Source organism: Gymnogyps californianus, chromosome 19 (genome assembly GCF_018139145.2).
Source record: "Gymnogyps californianus isolate 813 chromosome 19, ASM1813914v2, whole genome shotgun sequence".
NCBI lineage: Eukaryota > Metazoa > Chordata > Aves > Accipitriformes > Cathartidae > Gymnogyps > Gymnogyps californianus.
This window is the reverse complement of record NC_059489.1, coordinates 1,522,216-1,541,803: the sequence shown is the minus strand read 5'-3', so window position 1 is coordinate 1,541,803 and position 19,588 is coordinate 1,522,216. Positions and strand designations below refer to the sequence as shown.

The 19,588-nt window shown below is 50.2% G+C and overlaps 1 protein-coding gene across 2 annotated transcripts in view; it reads right to left on the bottom strand.

Moving 5' to 3' along the window:
* SLC39A11 (solute carrier family 39 member 11) overlaps window positions 1-19,588 on the bottom strand; it is a 97,752-nt gene that overhangs the window by 53,228 nt on the left and 24,936 nt on the right. For both annotated transcript variants that reach the window (XM_050908412.1, XM_050908413.1), the window contains exon 5: window positions 16,543-16,687. In XM_050908412.1, the coding sequence (XP_050764369.1) occupies window positions 16,543-16,687 (145 nt within the window). The remainder of the gene's footprint in view (window positions 1-16,542; window positions 16,688-19,588) is intronic.

Below are 19,588 nucleotides of genomic sequence, written 5' to 3'. Positions count from 1 at the left end.
GGCAACCCGCAGTAATAGCAAGGCCAAGGTGCTGCTCGCCCCTCGGGCGACACAGATTGCCTAATATCAGAAGACAGGAGGAATGCCAAAAACCTCACCGCTCGATGTTTGCGTTGTTAAAAGATTAATTTCTTGGGCGAGAGCGACAGCACGATGTTAAATGTAATTACATGCACCAGGTCCTTTTAAGCAAACTAATGCATGCTAACTTCCAAGAGCTCTTTAAAGAGTTCCCAGTAGATAAAGTGCATCGTTGGATCAGTTTATGCTGAAATTTTACACATTCGAGTTAATTTAATCACTTCATTTCAGAGAGCTGAGCTATGTTCGGATCTCTGATCCTTGGCAGGGAACAGCTTCTGATCTGAGCAAGATCAGATGCAGCGAATCTCTGAAGGAAGAAAAAAAAAAATAATCTCATTCCCTGCTTAAAAAGAAAACAGGAATTTTTAATCAGGAGCTATTACGGGACCAGGCAGTCCTCCTGCACAGGGCTCAGATGATAATCTTGCAGCCACAGGGGCAGTCAGGAGGACGGGGCTCACGCTGAGCCTCCTGCAAGCAGCCCCAAGGCAGCCCGGCGCGGCGGCACGCGACCGTGGGCTCAGCCATCACCGCATGGTCCCACCACCGTCCCGGCACATCGGGGTCACATCTGCAAACAAACCAACTCCGCCTCCTGCCCCAGGATGCTCTGGCATCCTCTCCCCTCCGCGCACACCTGCATTTCAATCCACTTCTTATTGCCATGTTATACCCCGGCTCATTTTCCCTGTGTGCTTCTCTCCTGCCTATTTTTTTTTTTTAATTATTTTTTTTTTAATTAGAGCTCAATGAAGGTACAGAAATCCACAGAGCAGAAACTAAGGCTGGCACAGTCTCCAGGAGCCGCCATCAGTATAAATGCGGCCACACCGTAGCCGTTGGCATCCCAGAATGCAGAACAGAACAGCGGTTATCGCCGCTTGCTTTTTACCACGACATCTCTTTACAGCACTTTCAAGACGCCAAACTAGAGACAAGCAAGATGAGCTGCTCAATTCTTGCTCTCCATTATTTCTCTTATTCTTTCCTAGCATACCCATTATTCAAAGTCACCTGCTCCTCTTTTATTCAGAAAGGACACGGTGGCTTCGGCTAGTGAAATTCTCTTGGCAAATTAATTAAATTTGTTTGAAAATAAAAATCAATTAATAAATGCATTAGAGCCCAGAGGTTTAACCAGAGATGGAAGCGGCACAATGGAGCGGTGCCTGTAACGACAGCCGAGCGACACTGGTAGCACCGAGCTAGAGGCAGGAACTGCCCTGCTCCAAACCCAGTGCTTCTCCAAGCAGCGTCTTTCCCAAATTATTGCCTTTCTTTTGCAGATGAAGCTTCCTGGGGCAGCGGATAGTCAGGAGAAATTATAAAGCAACAGCTTTTTAAGTCCAGGGGTGCAGAGGCCAGTTGCAGCCTGAGTGAGACCCCCTGAAGGGAAGGGGATTCCGGGGGGGCCTTCGCCCTTCCCCTCGCCCGCTCCGTGCCGTGGGGTCCGGTACCCACGGACCCCTCCTCAGCTGCGCATGCATCTCGGGGGGATGCCACTGCCAGCCCCTGCCGAGCAGCTTTGGTGGGCTCCGGTGCTGTGGGCACCATCCTCTGCCGGCTGCTCTGCAGGGGGATTTACGCATCTGGAAAGGCAGGCAGGATCCGGCCTCCTCTCAGCCCCGTCCCCTCGAGCTGCAGGGCCACGTACCAACCTCAGGCTGCCCCCAAGCTTAACGGGTGGCATCAGATATTGCCCTTGACAGCGGCGAGCTGCAGATAGTGACGTTTCCCCAGTGCACGTCAGCTCCTTGCAAGCCAGTTCCCAGAGAGAGAGTTTCCCAAGTCGCAGGTTGCATTTGCTGTTCAGCAGCTTCATGCATGCTCTGGGATAAAAACCACGTCTAGAGGGACGCATCTGGGGTTTTCATCCTTGTCCCCCAGCAGCCGCAGCCCGGTGTGAGGGAAAGGCACCAATCCCTCCGGATCTGTCGCTGTCATGGCCAGGCAGACCGAACGCACACTTGGGAAAAGGGGCTATTCTCAGTCTGAAGAATAAAATGAATAAATAATCGATTTCTGAGGAAAATAAATAAAGTGCTCCTTTGTTCTCAGCAGCTCAGCCCTCAGACTTACAAAATCAATCCCGGCTCCCCCCGAAAGGACAAGCGGATTGGATTTTTGCCCGCTCTCCTGGCAAAACCAAACCATCAGGCTGCTTTCAGGAGCACAATCCATCATCCCCCGCTCGCCCGCGCCACGGAGATGGGTGAGTTTAGGAGTGTGATATCCTGATGGTATTGCACACGCACGCAAGCTACCTCCTTGATCCACAGAAACTAATTCCAGCAGAACAACAGTATTTTTGCGAACAAAGCGGATTTCAAACAGATTGCGGGATGGAAAGAGACCTGGCCAGCAGCCTGGAGAGGAGCAGCGCTGCCACGGCTGGCGTGGGGCTGGGGTGGTGGGACCCCACACACCGTCCCTCCCACGGAACCTCGCTGCAGTCGCAACCCCTCCCCAAACCCCCCAGTGACGCCGGCACAGAGGGATTGGATCCCAACGGCACCCCACAACGGTGGGTCTGCAACTGAGGGATCCTCATTAGCCGGAGTGTAACGAGCACCCGTGAAGGAGAGCAGGAGATTTCACTTCTCCCACTTCAGAGGAACCCTTCTGTTGCAGCAGGGCAATGCCCAAGGGGAAGAAAACCGATTTGAACTGAGCCCTGCCAGAGGAGCAGGAGATGCCTTCCCACGTTAGTGAAAGGATCTCAGTCTTTTTCTTCTGTGTGACAGCACTATCTAGCCTACTATTAAATTTTTAATTTTCCTATTTTAGGTAGTCCTTAGGGTAAAACCAGAAAATCCAGGGCTCAACCTGCAGCATTACGTTGTGAAACGGAGGATTCATCAACAGCCTCAGCTGCAAGGTGAGACTCTTCGCTTAGGGTCTGGGCTTTTTTCCTTCAATAAATTCTGATTTATGGATCTGGGATGAACATCTCAGAAATGAAAACTCCTGTCTCTAGCAGAGTTTAAGCAGAAACAGGCTGCGTGGCTACAGCCTTCGGCTCCAGCCCAGCCATCCAGGATAGCTCGAGGGGGTCAGGACGGCCCAACGCCCACCGGGATTCCCCTGCACTTGCTCCAAGCCCTGCAGCAAGGACATGCCAATTTTCCAGGGGTTTGACCACATCTGCCCCCGCAGAGGGTTATCACACAGCCCTGGCCATGCAGAGCACAAAGCTGTGCCCATCATCATCCTCACTATCGACCAGGCTTGAGCTCACTGCAGTCGGTGAGGACGAGGCACAGGGGATGCTCCAACGGGGCTCTGGTCCTCAACATTTAGAAGATCCATAGGACCCCGTCTCGCGGGGGCAGCTCTAGGCTCGGCAGAGACCTGGAGCTGGGGGAGGGCAGCAAATGCCTCAAAAATCAATTTCAAAAAAAGGGATCTGAACCACCATCGGTGTTTATGAAGGGAAGGAGCTGGGTTCTTTTTTTTCTCCTTTGAATTCAAAGCAAATCGATCTCTCTCAGCCCGGGGTGGGAAGACAGGGATGACTCAGCCGGCAGAACGATGCTAAGCTCTCCTTCCTCCACTGCGGCGCGGGAACTCAGCTGAGAAGCACACACACATACATAAAACACACACACACACCCCCCATTTCTTGAATTTTCCTCTAGTATTTCAATAAAAGATTATTTTAAACAGCCTTTATCTGCCTTTTCATGGAAAAGCCCTCAGCACTAAGCCTCCCAGACAACTCCTGCTTCCAGTTGAAGGTATTTCTGATCCCTACACCGTGGGATCCCGATGCCTACGACATGCAGAGACGCAGTGCTGGGGCCAGTCCCACTCTCCCCAAAGACCAACCCCAGAACCAAACCAGCGAAAAACTAACACAGTGCATAAAATGACGATGTTTGGCAGGGCTCTCGCACCCGGCAGCAATGCATCTTCCTGGGCACAGCCAACAGCCCCGAGCCCGGCACGGCTGCGACTCTGAGCCGGCTGAGGTCTCCTCTGAAGTTAATGAAATGTTAAGAGCCAAGTGTCGGCCACCTCGCTGTGCTCTGGGAAAGCTGCTGAGGTCCACCTGGAAAGGGATGTGCAACTTTAAAAAAAAAAGTTATTCTACAAATTGCATCTTCCTGGGATGGGATACCAGGGGACAGTCCCAGTTTGCACACTGCGGAGACACTCCCGGGTGGAAAGAGCCTAACAAATATCTTACTGATTATTTTTAAATCTGAGCATCGCTTGCGGTTGCCGTAAACTCTCGCCGCCCGCTTGCAGGGAAAGCGCCATGCCGCAGCCCGCAGCCAGAGCCCCTCGTACAAAGAGGGGAGCCGCCCATTGGTGGTAAAATAAATAAGCACCATTTTAATTATACGTAATTGGGAATTCAGTGCTATTTCATACTGACTTTAAGGCGGTTCGCACCATCTGCTGCCACAGATACATCTCAGGGCTTTGAAGAGAATCAATCTCAGCTTTGCTTCCTCTCTCCAGATGCCCTTGAGGCCGGGGTTATCGTTGAGCAGCACGTGCCACGGAGGGCATCACCCACTCGGCTCGCACCCGGGAATGCAAAATTGGGGCCCGGAGCGAGTACTGCGCTGTTACATAGAGTTACACAGATGGCAATGAATAAGCTTGAGCTTTAGGACTTGCAGATAACATAGTTTAAAAAAATAGAGAGGTTTAGTTTAAGCTTACAACAAATACAGATGAGAAACCACCAAGTCTTTAAAAATTAAAAATAAAAGACCTTTTTCTGCGGAGCTCCCAAGCAGCTGAGTGCCAAATCCCACTGCTGCCTCCGTCCCTGCAGCGGCTGCGATGCCTTCGCAGCCAGCAGCGCGTCCTGCCCTGCTGCCATCGGTCCCCACCAGCCCAGCCCAGGCCCTGGTGACGGGACGCTCGGGGGAAGCACGTTCGCATCACACCTCCCTCGCAGGCAGCTGCCAGGCTTGGCTCCCGCTCTGGGTGCTAGGGCTGTTCCAGTCCCACCAACCCTCCTGCTTCCACAGCCTACTAGAAAATAAGGGAGAAAAAGCCCAATTTGAGATCTCTGCTCGTATGCTGCAGCTATTCTGCATCCAAACCCGGACGAAGTAACTCCCAGTGCAGCCTCCAAAGGGGAGGACAGCACCGCTTCCCCAGATCCTGCTCGAGCCAGGAACAGCCTATTTCTGGGCCGAGCAGCAAGCCAAGGAAAAAACCACCACGAGCCCAACAATAACCCACCCAGCCAGGCTGAATGCTGTTTGCCCCCTGTATCGGGATGAAATAAAGCCCTCATTTACAATAGTCCACTGAGAGGGACGTTGTGTGACAGACAGGATGTCTAAGCAGCTAACCCATTACACGGGCTCAGCTTGAAACCAAAAGTCATTTCAGTCCGGCGGTGCCTATGTAAAAGGCAGAAAGATACTCTCTAATTGGGGTTATTTATTTGGCACCTCTCCCAGTGGCCGTGCAGACTGGGACCACCGGTGCATGGACCTGCCCCAGCCCGGGCAAGGGTCTCCCATCCAGCCCCACATCCCCCTCCCCGTGTCCCAGCCACAAAGCACATTTTCAATCAGGTCCCCTGGGCATCACTGAATGGCTTTGGGATGCAGCAGGCAGCGTCAGGCAGATTGTAGGCAGGGAAGGCAGGGCAGCTGCTTCAAAACTATTCTCCTTTTCAAGGAAACAGGCAGACGAAGGCGGGGGATGCTCTGCAGTTAGGGTTCCCTCCTTGGGAACGGCACCAGCAGGAGCTCCCTCTCTTTAGATGCTGAAAAATTCAAATTAAATAGAGCCATTGCAAAAGTCCAGGCGCCAACAAAGCTTCAATCACAGCCTCTGTCTTATTAGGCAGCAGGGACTCAGTGCGAGGGAGGAGCCACGGGAGCGCAGACCTCATTACCTCTGCCCCTCACAGAGGTTTTTCCTTCAAATATGTAAAAATCCCCTTGTAACCACGCGGCATCTCCTGCTCCAACCCTGGGCACCGTCTCTCCAGCCAGCCTGGCCCAGAGGGCCCCAGCACTGTGCCCCAGGGAGCAGTTGGAACCCATGGTCACCCCAGTGCTGGGAGCGATGGACCAGATCCCAGTGCTTCTGGGTCTCCCAGTGCCCCTGCATCGCAGGTGGTGGCACAGGGCCGGAATCGGGGTGCACTGGGGGGAAATGCAGCCTGGGTTGGTTTAGGAGGAGGCCAGTAACCCCTGCACAACTGCAAGTGGGTGCACACACAGCGCTGACCGCACCGGGCATCATCGCCTTTCCCAGAGGCAGGGAGAAACCAGCCGCTGAAAAGCAGCCCAGGATTTTTATGGTTAAAAAAAAAAGAGAAATAAAAACCCACAATCTGGAAAGGCCCTAATGTTTCCTTCCTACATCAGACGCCCTCCACGGTTCGACACCACCATCCTGCACGGCCGTGGGCAGGAGCCATCCTCCCGCATCCCACGGGGACTGGGGCAGAGAGGACACCCGCCAGCTGCCCGCAGGCTGGGTGCCACCTCCCAGCACAGGGACCCCGGGAAGGTGCCTGCCTCTGCTGCGGAGCACCGCCGGCTATTTGCCATTTCCCAAAGCAGCGTATCCCTCCTGCCCAGCTGTCCTCTTGGGAGCCTGTCGGGATGTGCACGCACTGAAAATAACATTGAAAATACTGATACCGCTGGTGCCCGATGGCACCGAAGCCCGGCGTGCAGGAGGTGACGGCTGTGCCGCAGCAGCTCCGTTGGGCATAACCTGGCCAACGGCAGAGGCTTCTTCAAAATATTATCCAAGCACTTCAGATGACCAACACTCGGCACATCTCTAAACATCTTTGTCCAAGGAGCAGCTCCATCCCACGGCACCCACCCAGCACCCACCAGCTCCGCGCTGGTTTAAAGAGCAATTATAGCGTAAACCCACCAGCCCCACTGATTTAAAGAGCAATTATAGTGTAAACGTGGCTTTTATCTGAACAATCAATACTTGTATCTGGGAAAGCTTCCTAGCAGGGGGGGAGGAAATAAAACATTGATTTTTAGTGAAAAGGCATATTCCATCATCCTGTGCCATATACCATGTGGAAAAGGATAAAAGAGAGGCCTGGACATGAACTGTCTCAGGACACAGTGAACCGAAATGAAAATGCGTTGAAATTGAAATCAGATGGGAAAGAAATCACAAGCACAAATCACATCAGAACCAGCGATTAGGGAAAACAAACCTGCTGCCTTCAGAAGGAAAAAAGGTTCCTAACCCTCTGCTCCCAAGGAGGACGAGCTCTGTCCGCAGTAGCGTCCGCAGCAGCTTCCCCAGCCACTCGGCAAATGGCTGCCATTTAAACTGGAACCCAACTGGTGTGCAAGAGCAAAACCCACTGGGCACGGCCTCCTCCGGTAGCAGCGGTGCAGGAGACCTCGCCAAGAGCTCCCAGCCCCAACCCACCAGCTCCAGATCACAAACAAGATCAAAGTCTTAATTTATCTGTCTTTCCAGGGTGCAGGCTCAGCTCCACAAAGGTATTTGAGCACCTGAACGCCCGCTGGTCTCAGCCGGGACACCGGGTGCCTGCCTGTTCCGGTGGATGCTGCCCAACTTCTAGCCATCTCTCAGCAGCTCAGAAACCATTTGTGCAGCCTTGCAAAGACAGAAAGCCCCACACAAGCGCTTCATGCTTTTAGGCAATAAAAATACGGTTCATGGTGTTCCCCCATGCCCCTCTTTGCACCCAGAGACCAACTGCAGTTTTGCTGAGGAGGTTTGCGCTTGCTCAGAGCTGACTCGAAGCAGAAGCAGAGCCAGGATGCTCCCAGCACGCCCCAACCACCGCCATGCACCAGGCACGGGGCAACAATTAAAAATCCCAAAGCAGCACAGGCTTTTACCTGAATAGATCCCTTGATGGCCACGTTGCAGAGAAGAGAACAGGTCACCTGAAAGGGTGACCAGAACCACACAGCACATTACCATATATATATATATATATGGAGATATACACAGACACACATATATATCTGTCTCCATAATGTGGTCAAACTGCTCTGCACAGATGCGCTGGGGCTGGGGACCACTTCAGTGCCCTCCCCAAAAACTCCGGTTTGGGATTGCTCCAAGCCCCGGCCCATCCGTTGCAAACCCCATTACACACACCTTTCCAGTCTTGAAGCCACAGTCAATCCCCAATGACACAGCTGGGCTATGGCTTTTTATATACTTCATTACCCTTAAAATGTTTGTTTAGTTTGAATGTGGGGAATAGTCTTTTTTTTTTTTTTTTTTGAGGCAGTTTATTCCCTTTCCTTCAAAGTAATGATGATGGCCTTCGTACACTTCATGGTACATGCCCTGGCATCACTCCTTGGCTGATATTGCTGCCGTAATGCAGAGTGACTGCTAGAGCTCCTGATTTTCATTTCACTCCTCCACAGCATCCTTAGGGTGACTAAAAATTATTCCCATTCCCATTCAACTGAAGAACCATAGCTAGAAAATAAATGAATTACTGTGCTTATTGAATGAAGCCAAAATGACATCCACTCCAGAGGCAACGATACTGCTTGTTAGTTCAGTTTAATAAACCTTGAAATTTAAGGGATTCCTGAATGCAGCTGCAGTGGAGTGGTGTTTCTCCCAAGCTTCACTTGTGCTAATCCCCTTCCAGCCTGGAACTGGACTGAGACAGGATTTCAGCCCTCCAGCCAGTTCCCGAGCCGCAGGACAACCACTCCGGGAAGACACAGGTTTGATGCAACGTGCATCTCTGGAGATGTTCCTCAGGGGTTGTTTTAACGCCCTATTACCTTGCTAAGTCAGGAGAGTTATTTCTAGAGGACTAATTCAGCACCAGCGCCTATCCCTGCACACGCGTGTGCACACACTCGCCTGACCCCTGCAGCATTGCCGAGCACCACGCAGAAGCCATCAGAGCTGCCTGCATCAACAGGCTGCGGATGGAAATGAGTTTGAGTAACCTAGTTCATACAGCTGCAGAATTAAAAAGACTTAACAGGTTGTCAGGTGTAGCCAGGAAATTAAAGCTCCTTGATAATATTGCAACAGAGTTAACGAGGCTCAATTTGGGAAATGACTCCTCTGATTAATGGCCATAAGCACCACAGAAAGCCTCTCTGCAGCTTCCATGCTTGCCGACAGCGCTGATTTCACAGCGTGGGTCCTAACCAGCATGTCACTCAACAGACTTTAATAAACCTCATAGATTAACAGATCACCCTGAAATAAAAGGAGCACAGAGCAGAGCAGCAAGCACACGCAGCACGATGCTACCTGCGGCCCCAGCACCCAGCACCCACAGTCCTGCGGGCTGGGCATGCAGGTCCTGGTGCTGGCTGAAAAGGTCTCCCCAGGAGCTGCCCCTCCTGCACCACCACGAGCAGCAGGCATGAAGACACTTGCTCATCTGTCACCAAGCACTTCAGATGAGGAACCCTGCTGCGTTTACAGACCTACCCAGCCCTCTTTGCTTGCTAACTTCATTTTTATAGGCAAAAGACATGGCTAGACCCTACAGCAAACAGCAGAGCCGGAAAGCCATGTCCTCATGCTGTTAAATCTGTGCCTGTGTTGATTTAGGCAGGATAAGAGGCTTACGGGAAAAGCCACGTCAAAGACAAAGCCCTTCTAGTTCTCAGGTAGTGTCTGTCCCCTTCTGCGCCTCGTGCACAGCATGAGGCACTGCTGCACAGCGCATCCTCCGCTGCAATACCTGCGGGGCACAACTCAATCCTCCAGCGATGCCACCAGCGCTGGCATACACCAAATCCCTAGCAAGCTAATTTTGTGTTGGCTTCTTCCACCTGCACCGTCTCCCTTGGAAAGCTGAAATGCCACCCGCAGGTCCCACTGAAGGGTCCCCATCTTGAAAGGGAGATGATGGAAATAAGGCTGTAGCTCTCCTTCAACTCTAATAGTTGAACAGAATTAAACAGAAAAGCCTGTAGCTAGGCTAAGCCCTTCTGGCCACGTTTCATTTAGGAGGACACTGGATGAAGCCCAGGAAAGAAGGATGCGTTAACAAGAAGCCATGAAAGACGACACTTGCAAAGAACAGCAGGAAGCGGTACGAGATGCCAAGAGCACATTTCACAGGCGCAGATGTCATCTGCGGAGAGGGACGGTTGTTTCCTCTTGGCACAGCGCTTCTCCCCGTCCAAGCAGTTGTGAAAGCAGCAAGTGTGGAGGCAGCTCATGCCTCTCCGGGCAGATAAAGCAGCTGTCCACACTTGCCAGCAGCTCTCACGCTCATTACAGCGCTCTTCAACTGAGAATGAAGCAAAGGACAAAGCTACCAAATGTTATGCCAGGCTTATCCTGAGGAGCCGTTCCTCAAGCGTTGCAACCTCTGACAGCCTTCCAACTCAAGACTTCTCCTCCTCAAAGGGCAGCTGAACCTAAAGACGTACCGCTAACTCAAGAGTATCTTGAGGAATTCCACCCAAGGAATTTGGAAGTCATTTTGCCAGTGCTGCCACAGCCTGGTTCTCCGCTTCCTCCTCCCTATTAGTAATAAAATAAGCACCACGATGTGTGAAAATAGACTCTGCTCCCCCGGCAAGGTGGAAATGAGCAACAGCAAACAGATGGGATATGAAACACAAAGATCCCCATCTCGAGAGCCCTTGGAGATGGAGAAGGGAAGTCTTGACACAGCACGGGTCACCCAGAGCCAGGGCTCTCTCCTGGTAGGTCACAGGTTGGCATTGCCTTAGGGATCAGGCTGTTTGGAGGTGGAAATCCTAATGACTTAACACCCGGAGCAACCTGCTGAACTGGGTGGTTTATTTACTGCAGGCTGCGATACGTGTAGGAGTGCAGAACTGGGTCCTCTGCAAATATAACCAAGACATTTTTACGTGCATCTTGGAAAGCAGAAGAAAGGAAGACATTTACACCCAGTGACAACACCGACCAAGAGCAAAGGAGAACAAACCACCAGGCTGCATTTAGCCCTGTAAATTCAAAACTCCTAATCCAAGGAGTAAGGCTGCAACCAGAACAATGGGGGTACAGATCTACGTGTGAAGAAGGCATTTCATCAGTTTATGAGGGACTATGTGCTCCGATTTTATTTATTTTTTTGAAGCTCTGCGTATATAAACCCACATTTAGTCATCACTATAAAAACCAACCACAGAACCCAGCCTGACAAGGATGGTCAATAACCATTTGAAACGCTCAAGAAAGGGGCATTAGGATGTTTTTAAATCAATACAGACATTGCCAGAGGCGTTCATCATCGAGGCTGGCTATTAAAATTCAAAATGAATTGATGTCTTTTGAAAGCAGCAGTTTTCTGGACCAAGCACGGTGTGAACGTGTCAAAGTTATTACAAATACAGTTGGAACTATCTAAAACTGGTGAACATCCCATTTTGCAGAAGGAAACTCATGTTATATAAGTTACAATGACTTAATGAACCTTCCGGATGCACATGCAAGGCTCCGGCTGAATATTACCCCAATGAATCACGACGGGTTTCACGGCTAAAGAGGCTTTATATATCATCCCTCCTTCATGGCCTCTGCTTCTGCTCAGGGAAGGAGGGAACAAGGAGAAAATTTATAGGGTAAGCACCAGCAAACCGCTCATGCTCTTATGATGGGAGCTGGCTATTTCTATGGGGTTTTCCCCTTGGCACTGGGGGACAGCCACAGATCAGTGCAGCCTGAAAAGCTGGGACAAGGCTGGACGTTCTGAAACCAGGCGGTACACCAGCAGTAACAGGGCAAAAAGTGAATTTTCCAGCTGCAAGGACACAACCAGAGACAGAGGCAAACCATACCCATATGCTGCCTGAAGCATCAGTACCAATCCCACAACTCAGCTCATGCCCTCTCTTCGTATTGGTCCCTAAGTGGTTTTGCCTCCTCTTTTATGTCCCCGGCTCCCGTCCTCCCTTTCATCAGAAGTTTACTACATCATTACAGGACTTGAACTACCTGGGCACTGATGAAAGAGATGCTACGTGAGCAGGGTCTGCTCCCTCTCGTGTGCAGTCCGCTCCAGCAGCCCTGGTGCACAATAGCTTCCTCTGAAGGGGAAAAATAAAGCAAAAATGGGAAAAAATGACAGCCTCAGGAAGGAGGTAGAAAATTAGAGCAGAGGCTGGGTGACGCTGCTGAAATGGGCACAGCAGGTCGTGGGGTAGCGCAGCAGGAGGGACCCACGCCGGGTCGGGCGCTGGTGGTGTCCCCAGCCCACGTGCTGCCCAAGCCCAGCCGCCTCTCCCGCTCCAGGGCTTCCCCAGCCGAAACACCGCCTAAGCCTCTGCAACATTGCAGCTGGTTTGATGCAGCAGCTCGAATTTAAGGAAAGAAAAAAAAAAAAATACAAGTTCTGTGTAATGAGGTTTCTCCACGATGCCCCCAAACCCCATGGCTCATTTAAGTAACAAGTTTAATGAAATTTCATTTCTTAAGTACACTATTTCAAACACCAGTATCTTTTTCCAATTACTAAACCCATCTGGATTTGCTTACTGAACATCTATGCAGGAACACAGATTACCATTTCCTAAATCATACCCCACCAAAAGTCAGTCGAGTCATTAAAACAAACCCTGATTCCCCTTAATAACGTTAGTGACTTAACAGTGTTGCCAGCACGATGCCAGAAACACATCACATCCCCTTGGCACAGACGTCCGTGCATCTGGGACAGACAACAAGCAAGCAGAGATGCTGCTGGTTAGCCAGGTACTTCAGCAGACATTTATTTGCAGCTTGGGTCAGCAGCCAGCTCAGAGACTACTACTCTTAACTCCCCAGGGCCGGAGCTGTGACAACCACTGAGGATGCTCCCAGCTGAGCACCAAAATGATATTTGGTATTTTACTCCGGACACTTTACAGACACATTGCTGTAAACTCCTCTGCCCCAGCGCACCTAAAAAGCATATCCCTGGACACAGATGTTGTTCCACCTGGAAAAAGGGTAGCGAGGACGCTAAAGTGAGAGCGGAGGAGGCTGCCGGGGAACATTGTTGCCCTCCCACTCCGCTCCATAATCTGATTTGGAGCGACGTGAATCATTCGGCACCAGGACACGATAAAGAATCAACATGCCTCGCTGTTAAATATACAGTTTATAAGAGCATGAGTCACAGCTCAGGTTTCAAGGTGCGATGCTGTATGTAAATCCTTTCTGAGAACTACCCAAGAACACCGCGCACGTAGCTACGATTTAAGGGGTCAAACCTGGCCTTCCAGTCCCGCAGCCTGCAGTGACCCTGCCGAAACTATTTCCCCTGGTTTTAATGTCTGCAAACTCGAGCAGGCTGAGCTGCTCCCTGCCCTGGGGCTGCAGGGGGAGGTTTAGGGACCAGGGCAGCCCGTAGCCCCCACGGCAAGGAGGGCACAGCCTGCTGGGTCCCTCCCCGGCACCGGAGGGGGCCTCACCTGCACCCAGAGGAATGAACAAACCCTCCTCAGCTTTATCCCAATCTGTTCCAAGGGAGGCAGCGAAATACAGATTACATCCCTTGCCTACCCAGATATATTAAAGACAAGGCAGGATTCTCCTTCCTTTGTAGTAATTAAAGCCTAGTGATTATCCCACTCGTCAAATACCAAGTCTAGACACAGACTTTTCACTGCAATTCATACCAAATCCACCCATACGCCATTTCACACGGATACGTGTGCCTTGCTTCACGCATCCACGAGGCAGCCAGCTGTTAGCAACTCCCGTAAAAATCTCCTTTCGATTCAGCATCGATGCCTGCGATCGCACGGCAGCAGCGGGCTGGAGAGGAGCTGGAGGAGAAGGGGCGCAGAGGAGAGAAGTGGAGGGAGAGAGGGGGCTCCCAGTCCCGTCCGGATGGTACCGTGCTTCCTGGCTCCCTACAAACAACTTGCAAGTGATGGGAAACCAAGGGATTTGAGATGATGGGGAAAAATAGAGCCACCCCAACACACTGCTGACTGGGGGGAAAGAGCAGAACAAGAATTTTTTCTCCCAACAGAGTAAATGAGGGATAGATCTAACTATTGCGTTTCCTCCATCTCCCCTTCTACAGGTCTAAAAGAAGTCTTCTCACTTGCTTAGTGCGGCTACAAGGATGCCACCACCCGAGCGTGATCACGCAGTCGCTTCTGCTCCCAGCCTCTCACACAGCCACGTTAAATACGCGTTTACATCTCTAACAGCAAAGACCTCAGATATGCAGGGCCCTGGAGAGCTGCATGTTTACACGTTCTCCAGCCATCTCCATACCGGCTCCCCTGCTCCTCACCACCATCCCCAGGCAGTAAAGACAACTGCAAAACAAGGCAGCGGTGTGCTTTGGGATTTTTCTTTGTTTTCACAGCTTTAGCAATTTTAAAACATGTAAATATGAAGGAAGGGTCAATGATTCAACAGTGATTAAGTCTGAAATATTCCACTTAGTACCCATTAGACTTTGAAAATACCCATTATGTTCCCAGAGCGCTCCCCAGAGCACAGCCAAGCAGTACCCAGAGCTGGGGAAAGCTGCTTTCTTGGAAGGCTTGAGGTATCTTGTGAAAATACCGAGTTCATTTCAGTAAGCAAAAAAAAAAAAAAAAAAAAAAATAGCAAGAGACAATAAAAGAATTAACATGTTGTAGATTCTTAATACCATTTCCCCAGAGAGAGGAAAAACAATGAAGTCTAATGGAAATTTTCTATTCTCAAAACCATTTGCACTGTTATTGTTTGCAGCTAAGAGAAGATGAAAACATAAAACCCCAGCAGCTTAAGTTTCTGAAAACTGCAGGGCTGCCTACTTTTTTTTTTTCTTGAGGAATAAAACTAAACTGCACCTGGGATGTGAAGTTTCCACCTTACAAAAATACCAAAAAACTTGCAACAGCCTTAGAGCCTGCAGGGCTAGAGCAGTCTTCAAGGCTGCAATTGCCCCAAGAGCTAAAAGACCTCAAGGACCCAAAGCCCATTGGGTCTAGCACAAAACTTCCTTCCATCCTGTCCTGGTTTCAGCTGCGGTAGAGTTAATTTTCTTCCTAGCAGCTGGTACAGTGTTATGTTTTGGATTTAGTGTGAGAATAATGTTGATAACACACTGATGTTTTTAGTTGTAGCTAAGTAGTGTTTATACTAAGTCAAGGATTTTTCAGCTTCTCATCCCCAGCCAGCAAGAAGGCTGGAGGGGCACAAGAAGCTGGGGGACACAGCCAGGACAGCTGACCCCAACTGGCCAAAGGGATATTCCATACCATATGACGTCATGCCCAGTATATAAACTGGGGGAAGTTGGCTGGGAGAGGCGGATCGCTGCTCGGGAACTAACTGGGCATCGGTCGGCGAGTGGCGAGCAATTGCATTGTGCATCACTTGTTTTGTATATTCTAGTTCTTTTAGTAGTATTATTGTCATTTTATTATTATTTGCCTTCCTTTCTGTCCTATTAAACTGTCTTTATCTCAACCCATGAGTTGGTTGTTGTTTTGGTTTTTTTTCCCCGATTCTCTCCCCCATCCCACTGGGTGGGGGGAGCGAGCGAGCGGCTGCGTGGCGCTTAGTTGCCAGCTGGGGTTAAACCAGGACACATCCCTTTGGAAATATCCAACCTGGTATTTCAAGTCCTAAAAAAATCCTGTAGATTTGAAACACTTTATGAAACATGCAGTTAAGCAATGCAGTTAAATAACGGAGACTGATTTAAGAGGCTAGCGGTATTCTTTGCAAAAAGAAGGATCATTTCTTCATCTCAATCTGCTCCCAGTTGTACTCAAGATTGTAAACCGCCATTTCAGTTTCCCTCCAATCAAGAAAAAGCAGCGAATTAATCTTATTGCTCCTCTAAGTTACATTTTCTTTGTCTACTGAAAAGCTGCTGTTAAGTAGAGGAAAAGAAAATTGTGTTGCCTCAGAGGACATATCCCCACGCAGCCGGGTGCAAGGGTGGCCACCACCCGTCCCATATACACACCCTGGAGCTGGGGAAGCCTGATGAGGTTCCACCACCTTAACTAAGAAATTCCTTCTTTAAAATCTATTTAAGGAGGAAATAGCTGCCAACAAGACATTTTATTCTACACTTTGGCAGCTACAATTCTATTAACCTCCAAAAGAAGGAGTGACAGCATGAATGTCAGTCCTAGTCTATAATTAGGGAGGGCCACGGAGGGTCAGTGTCACGGGGCACCTTCAGCGTGGCATCACTTGGCAAGGGCAGGGTTGGCGCTCACTGCGCCCACGCTGAAAATAAACTTATCTCAAGCTAAGCAGATGATTTCATTTCCCTGGTGAATGAGATATCTAATTATCAATAATTCATAGGCACAGACAGACGTGCAAGTGGTTTTGAGAACTAAAGTAGAAACAGAAGTAATGATTCTTGGAATAAGAGCCAGCAGAGAGACAGATCCAGCGAGGGAAGAGAAGGTGCACTTTGCATGCACATGTCAAAACCAATCTAATTTCAATCACATACGTGACAGCCTAGGTGCCAGTTTAACAGGGGTATTTTCCCCCGTACACTCTGCAGCTGGTATATGACAGGATGCTTGCCTGGATGGAGCCCAGCTCTACCTATCCGGATGGACAACTCGCTCTCGTAGTCCAGGTGATGGGCAGGTTCATGCTCATATTTTTCTTTCACCGCTCTCTGGTCGCAGCTCAAGGCAAACGCTGTGTGGGGAGGTCCGCTGAAACCCTGCAAGGCAAGAGAGAAATTTAAGGTTTTTTCCCACATCTCCCCTTAGTCTTCTCCCAGCCCCATCCCCAGGGACTGCTCTGGTATCTGTGTGGTTGGGAAGCCGATCGGGGCATGTATCACAGCAGCTTCTCATAGCTGCAGGGATATATGTCTTTTGGGTTCCCTCCTCTCTCTACACACTGTCTAGTTGTTTAGATTTAAATGTGCATTTCCAGCAGAAACATCAAGAACAGGGTTAGGAGGAGCTGCGGGCCAAGAAGCATGGGGCTAAAGAGGGAAAGCCAAAATTCAGGTGCATTAACAGCAAGAAATACAATTCCACAAATGCAAAGAAATGCAATTCCATAAACACAACTCCCTCCAAAGTCAACCTGCACGAGACCAACAGACAAGGAAGGACATTCACTGCTGTCAGTGCTGTTGAGCCGCTCGCAGAGGGTCGAGCTGCCGGGCTGACCTCTGCAGAAGTTTAATTTGCAGCAGGGTACCATGTCTTCAATGTGGATTGAGTTTGCAAGGGAAACAGTTCATTCAAAATTGAACCCATATGAGCATCAAATGAGACACTGCATTCACAACCACCCAGTGTTAGTTCAGTGGAACTCGTCCAGATGGCCCGATGAAACTTCAGACTCACTTGGAATATATTCCTACACCATTTGTAACCTCCAGAAAGCAGAGAGGGACGGCCAAAACCAATAGCGTCCAGCTATGCGTAAAGTCTGCAGGGAATCGGAGCAGACGCCCTGCGGCAAGAGGGACCACACTGCTCCCATGAGAGATACCTGCCAACCTGGACACAGCTCGCGAAAACCAGCCGCAACTCAAGGATGCGCCAGAGTCTTTACCTGCATCGGCCAAAAAAAAAAAAAAAAAAAACCACCCTTGGCAGACGCTGTTTCTGCCTTTCCCCCACGGCGCTGGACACGTGGCAGGAGGGTTGGTGTCTCTGGATGTCCCCAGGCTGCTCAAACCCACCCGGAGACAGTCACAAAACTGATAGGAAACACAGGGTTAGAGGCATAACGGCACAGTTGAGAGAAGGGAACGCGTCCCACAGCAGCGGCTGTACGACCTGGTGTAACCAGCTCTACCCAAAACATGGGGAGCGGGACCCCCAGTCTCCATCTCCTTGCAGGGCTGGGAGCCATCCCCCGGGAGCATCCGTAAGGAAGGATGTCCAGGCTGCAGCCGGTGTCACTGGCCAGGAACACGGCATTAGCTGTGGATTGATGGCAGCAGAATAAGCGAACATACACTGAACAGTCAGAGACGGTAACGAGAGACTTGATGGGTAAGGTCACGTTAAACAAAAATAAAGGTTAAAGATGAATAACTAAATCATCTATTCTCCCATCATTTGCATAATACAGTCTGACCGGTGCTATTAATACTAATCACATATTTGCTATCTGCTTTCTATTGCAGTTTAATCAGGGTGCTTTCACCTCCATTAACCCAGCAATTACAAGATGCACCGATGAGGTGCTCGTGTTTATTTCCCCTGGGAGAAGGGAGACCCACCCCACCGCGCCTGCCCACGGGAGACACCGGCAGCTCTGCACCTCATCTCGTGAGCAATATCTGGAAAAGCAGGTAGAAATACAAGCGTTTTCCAGCAAAACCTGGGTGGCATGACACAGTGAGGAAAGACGGGAACTTCAGCATCGTGACCTGACTTGGATAAGGCAGGAAGAGACCGAGAACAGCAACTCACGGGCTCGCCCTGCTGCTGGCACTTCTGCAGCGTGGTCTCCCTATATCCAGGAGAGAGTCTGGTCCTGCTAAAGCTAAACGGGTTTTCACCTCTGGAAAGTGACTCGCTTTCCAGAAAACGCCAACCCGAGGAGAAGCAAGGATGGGAATTTGAAGCTGCAGAAGTAAAGCCTCAACCCTTTAAGTGCACAGGAAGGATTTGCAAGTGTTGCACAGGGCTCTCCAGCCCTGCTCCAGCTGCCGGCTGCCTCCCCCTTGCCGTTGCTCTCGCCTTGGACTTGGGGAATGGCAGGTTTTACAGAGCAGAAGACTCTCCTTCCACATGGCTCCTACCAGTATTTTATTAAACAAGCTACAAACACTGCAACAGCAGCTTTGTAGGCTTTACCACCACGGCATTTGTGGCTTTCCCCCAGCCCAAAGACAGCTACCTCTCAACTGGGTCTTGTCAGCAGAGGCAGGGAAGCAAGCCCAGGGCACGGCCAGAGCCCACAGGACTCTGCAAGTTACAATAAACCAACAAAGGGGAAAAGAAGTCACTTGTATGAGCACAAGCAGGCAGGTAACATTCAGCGTATGCCCTCTATTACCATTGCACAGCTACAGATGCAAACAAGCAAGGTCCTTGCGAGGTCAAGACCACTTGCCTCAAGGTCTGCAGTCCTGATGAGAAGCCTCCCACGGCTATTTTCTGCGCCACCGTTCTCAGCACATCAAATGCTTATCGACGTGGTACCCACAAATCTGCTTGCACCGAAATGGAGGCAAACTTGAAGATATTTCAGATGCTTATTGTAAGGTCAGGTCACCTCCCTGTTAGCAGGCACAAATACACAACACCGGCAATTTGAAAAAATATTAGTGACCTTCAGTAAAGCACACTATTTATTCCAACTGTGATTGCTCTGAGTCATTTCAGTCCAGTCCCTGCATGAGTCCCTTAATTGGAATGTGTCAGTGGGTTAAAAAAGCATTAGAAAGAGAAGAGGAAAGTCAACCCACATTAATTAGTTCATACCACTAATTAGCGTTAACTGAAATAACCACGGGGGCTGATTATTTCAAAAAGCCTGATGCAATGAGAGACTTGGACAGGAAGACCTGCGGAGCTTGGAGGAAAACTATTCTGGGACGCAGGAGTCCCCACCGCGCTTGCCTCTGCTCGGAGCTACAACAGAAAGG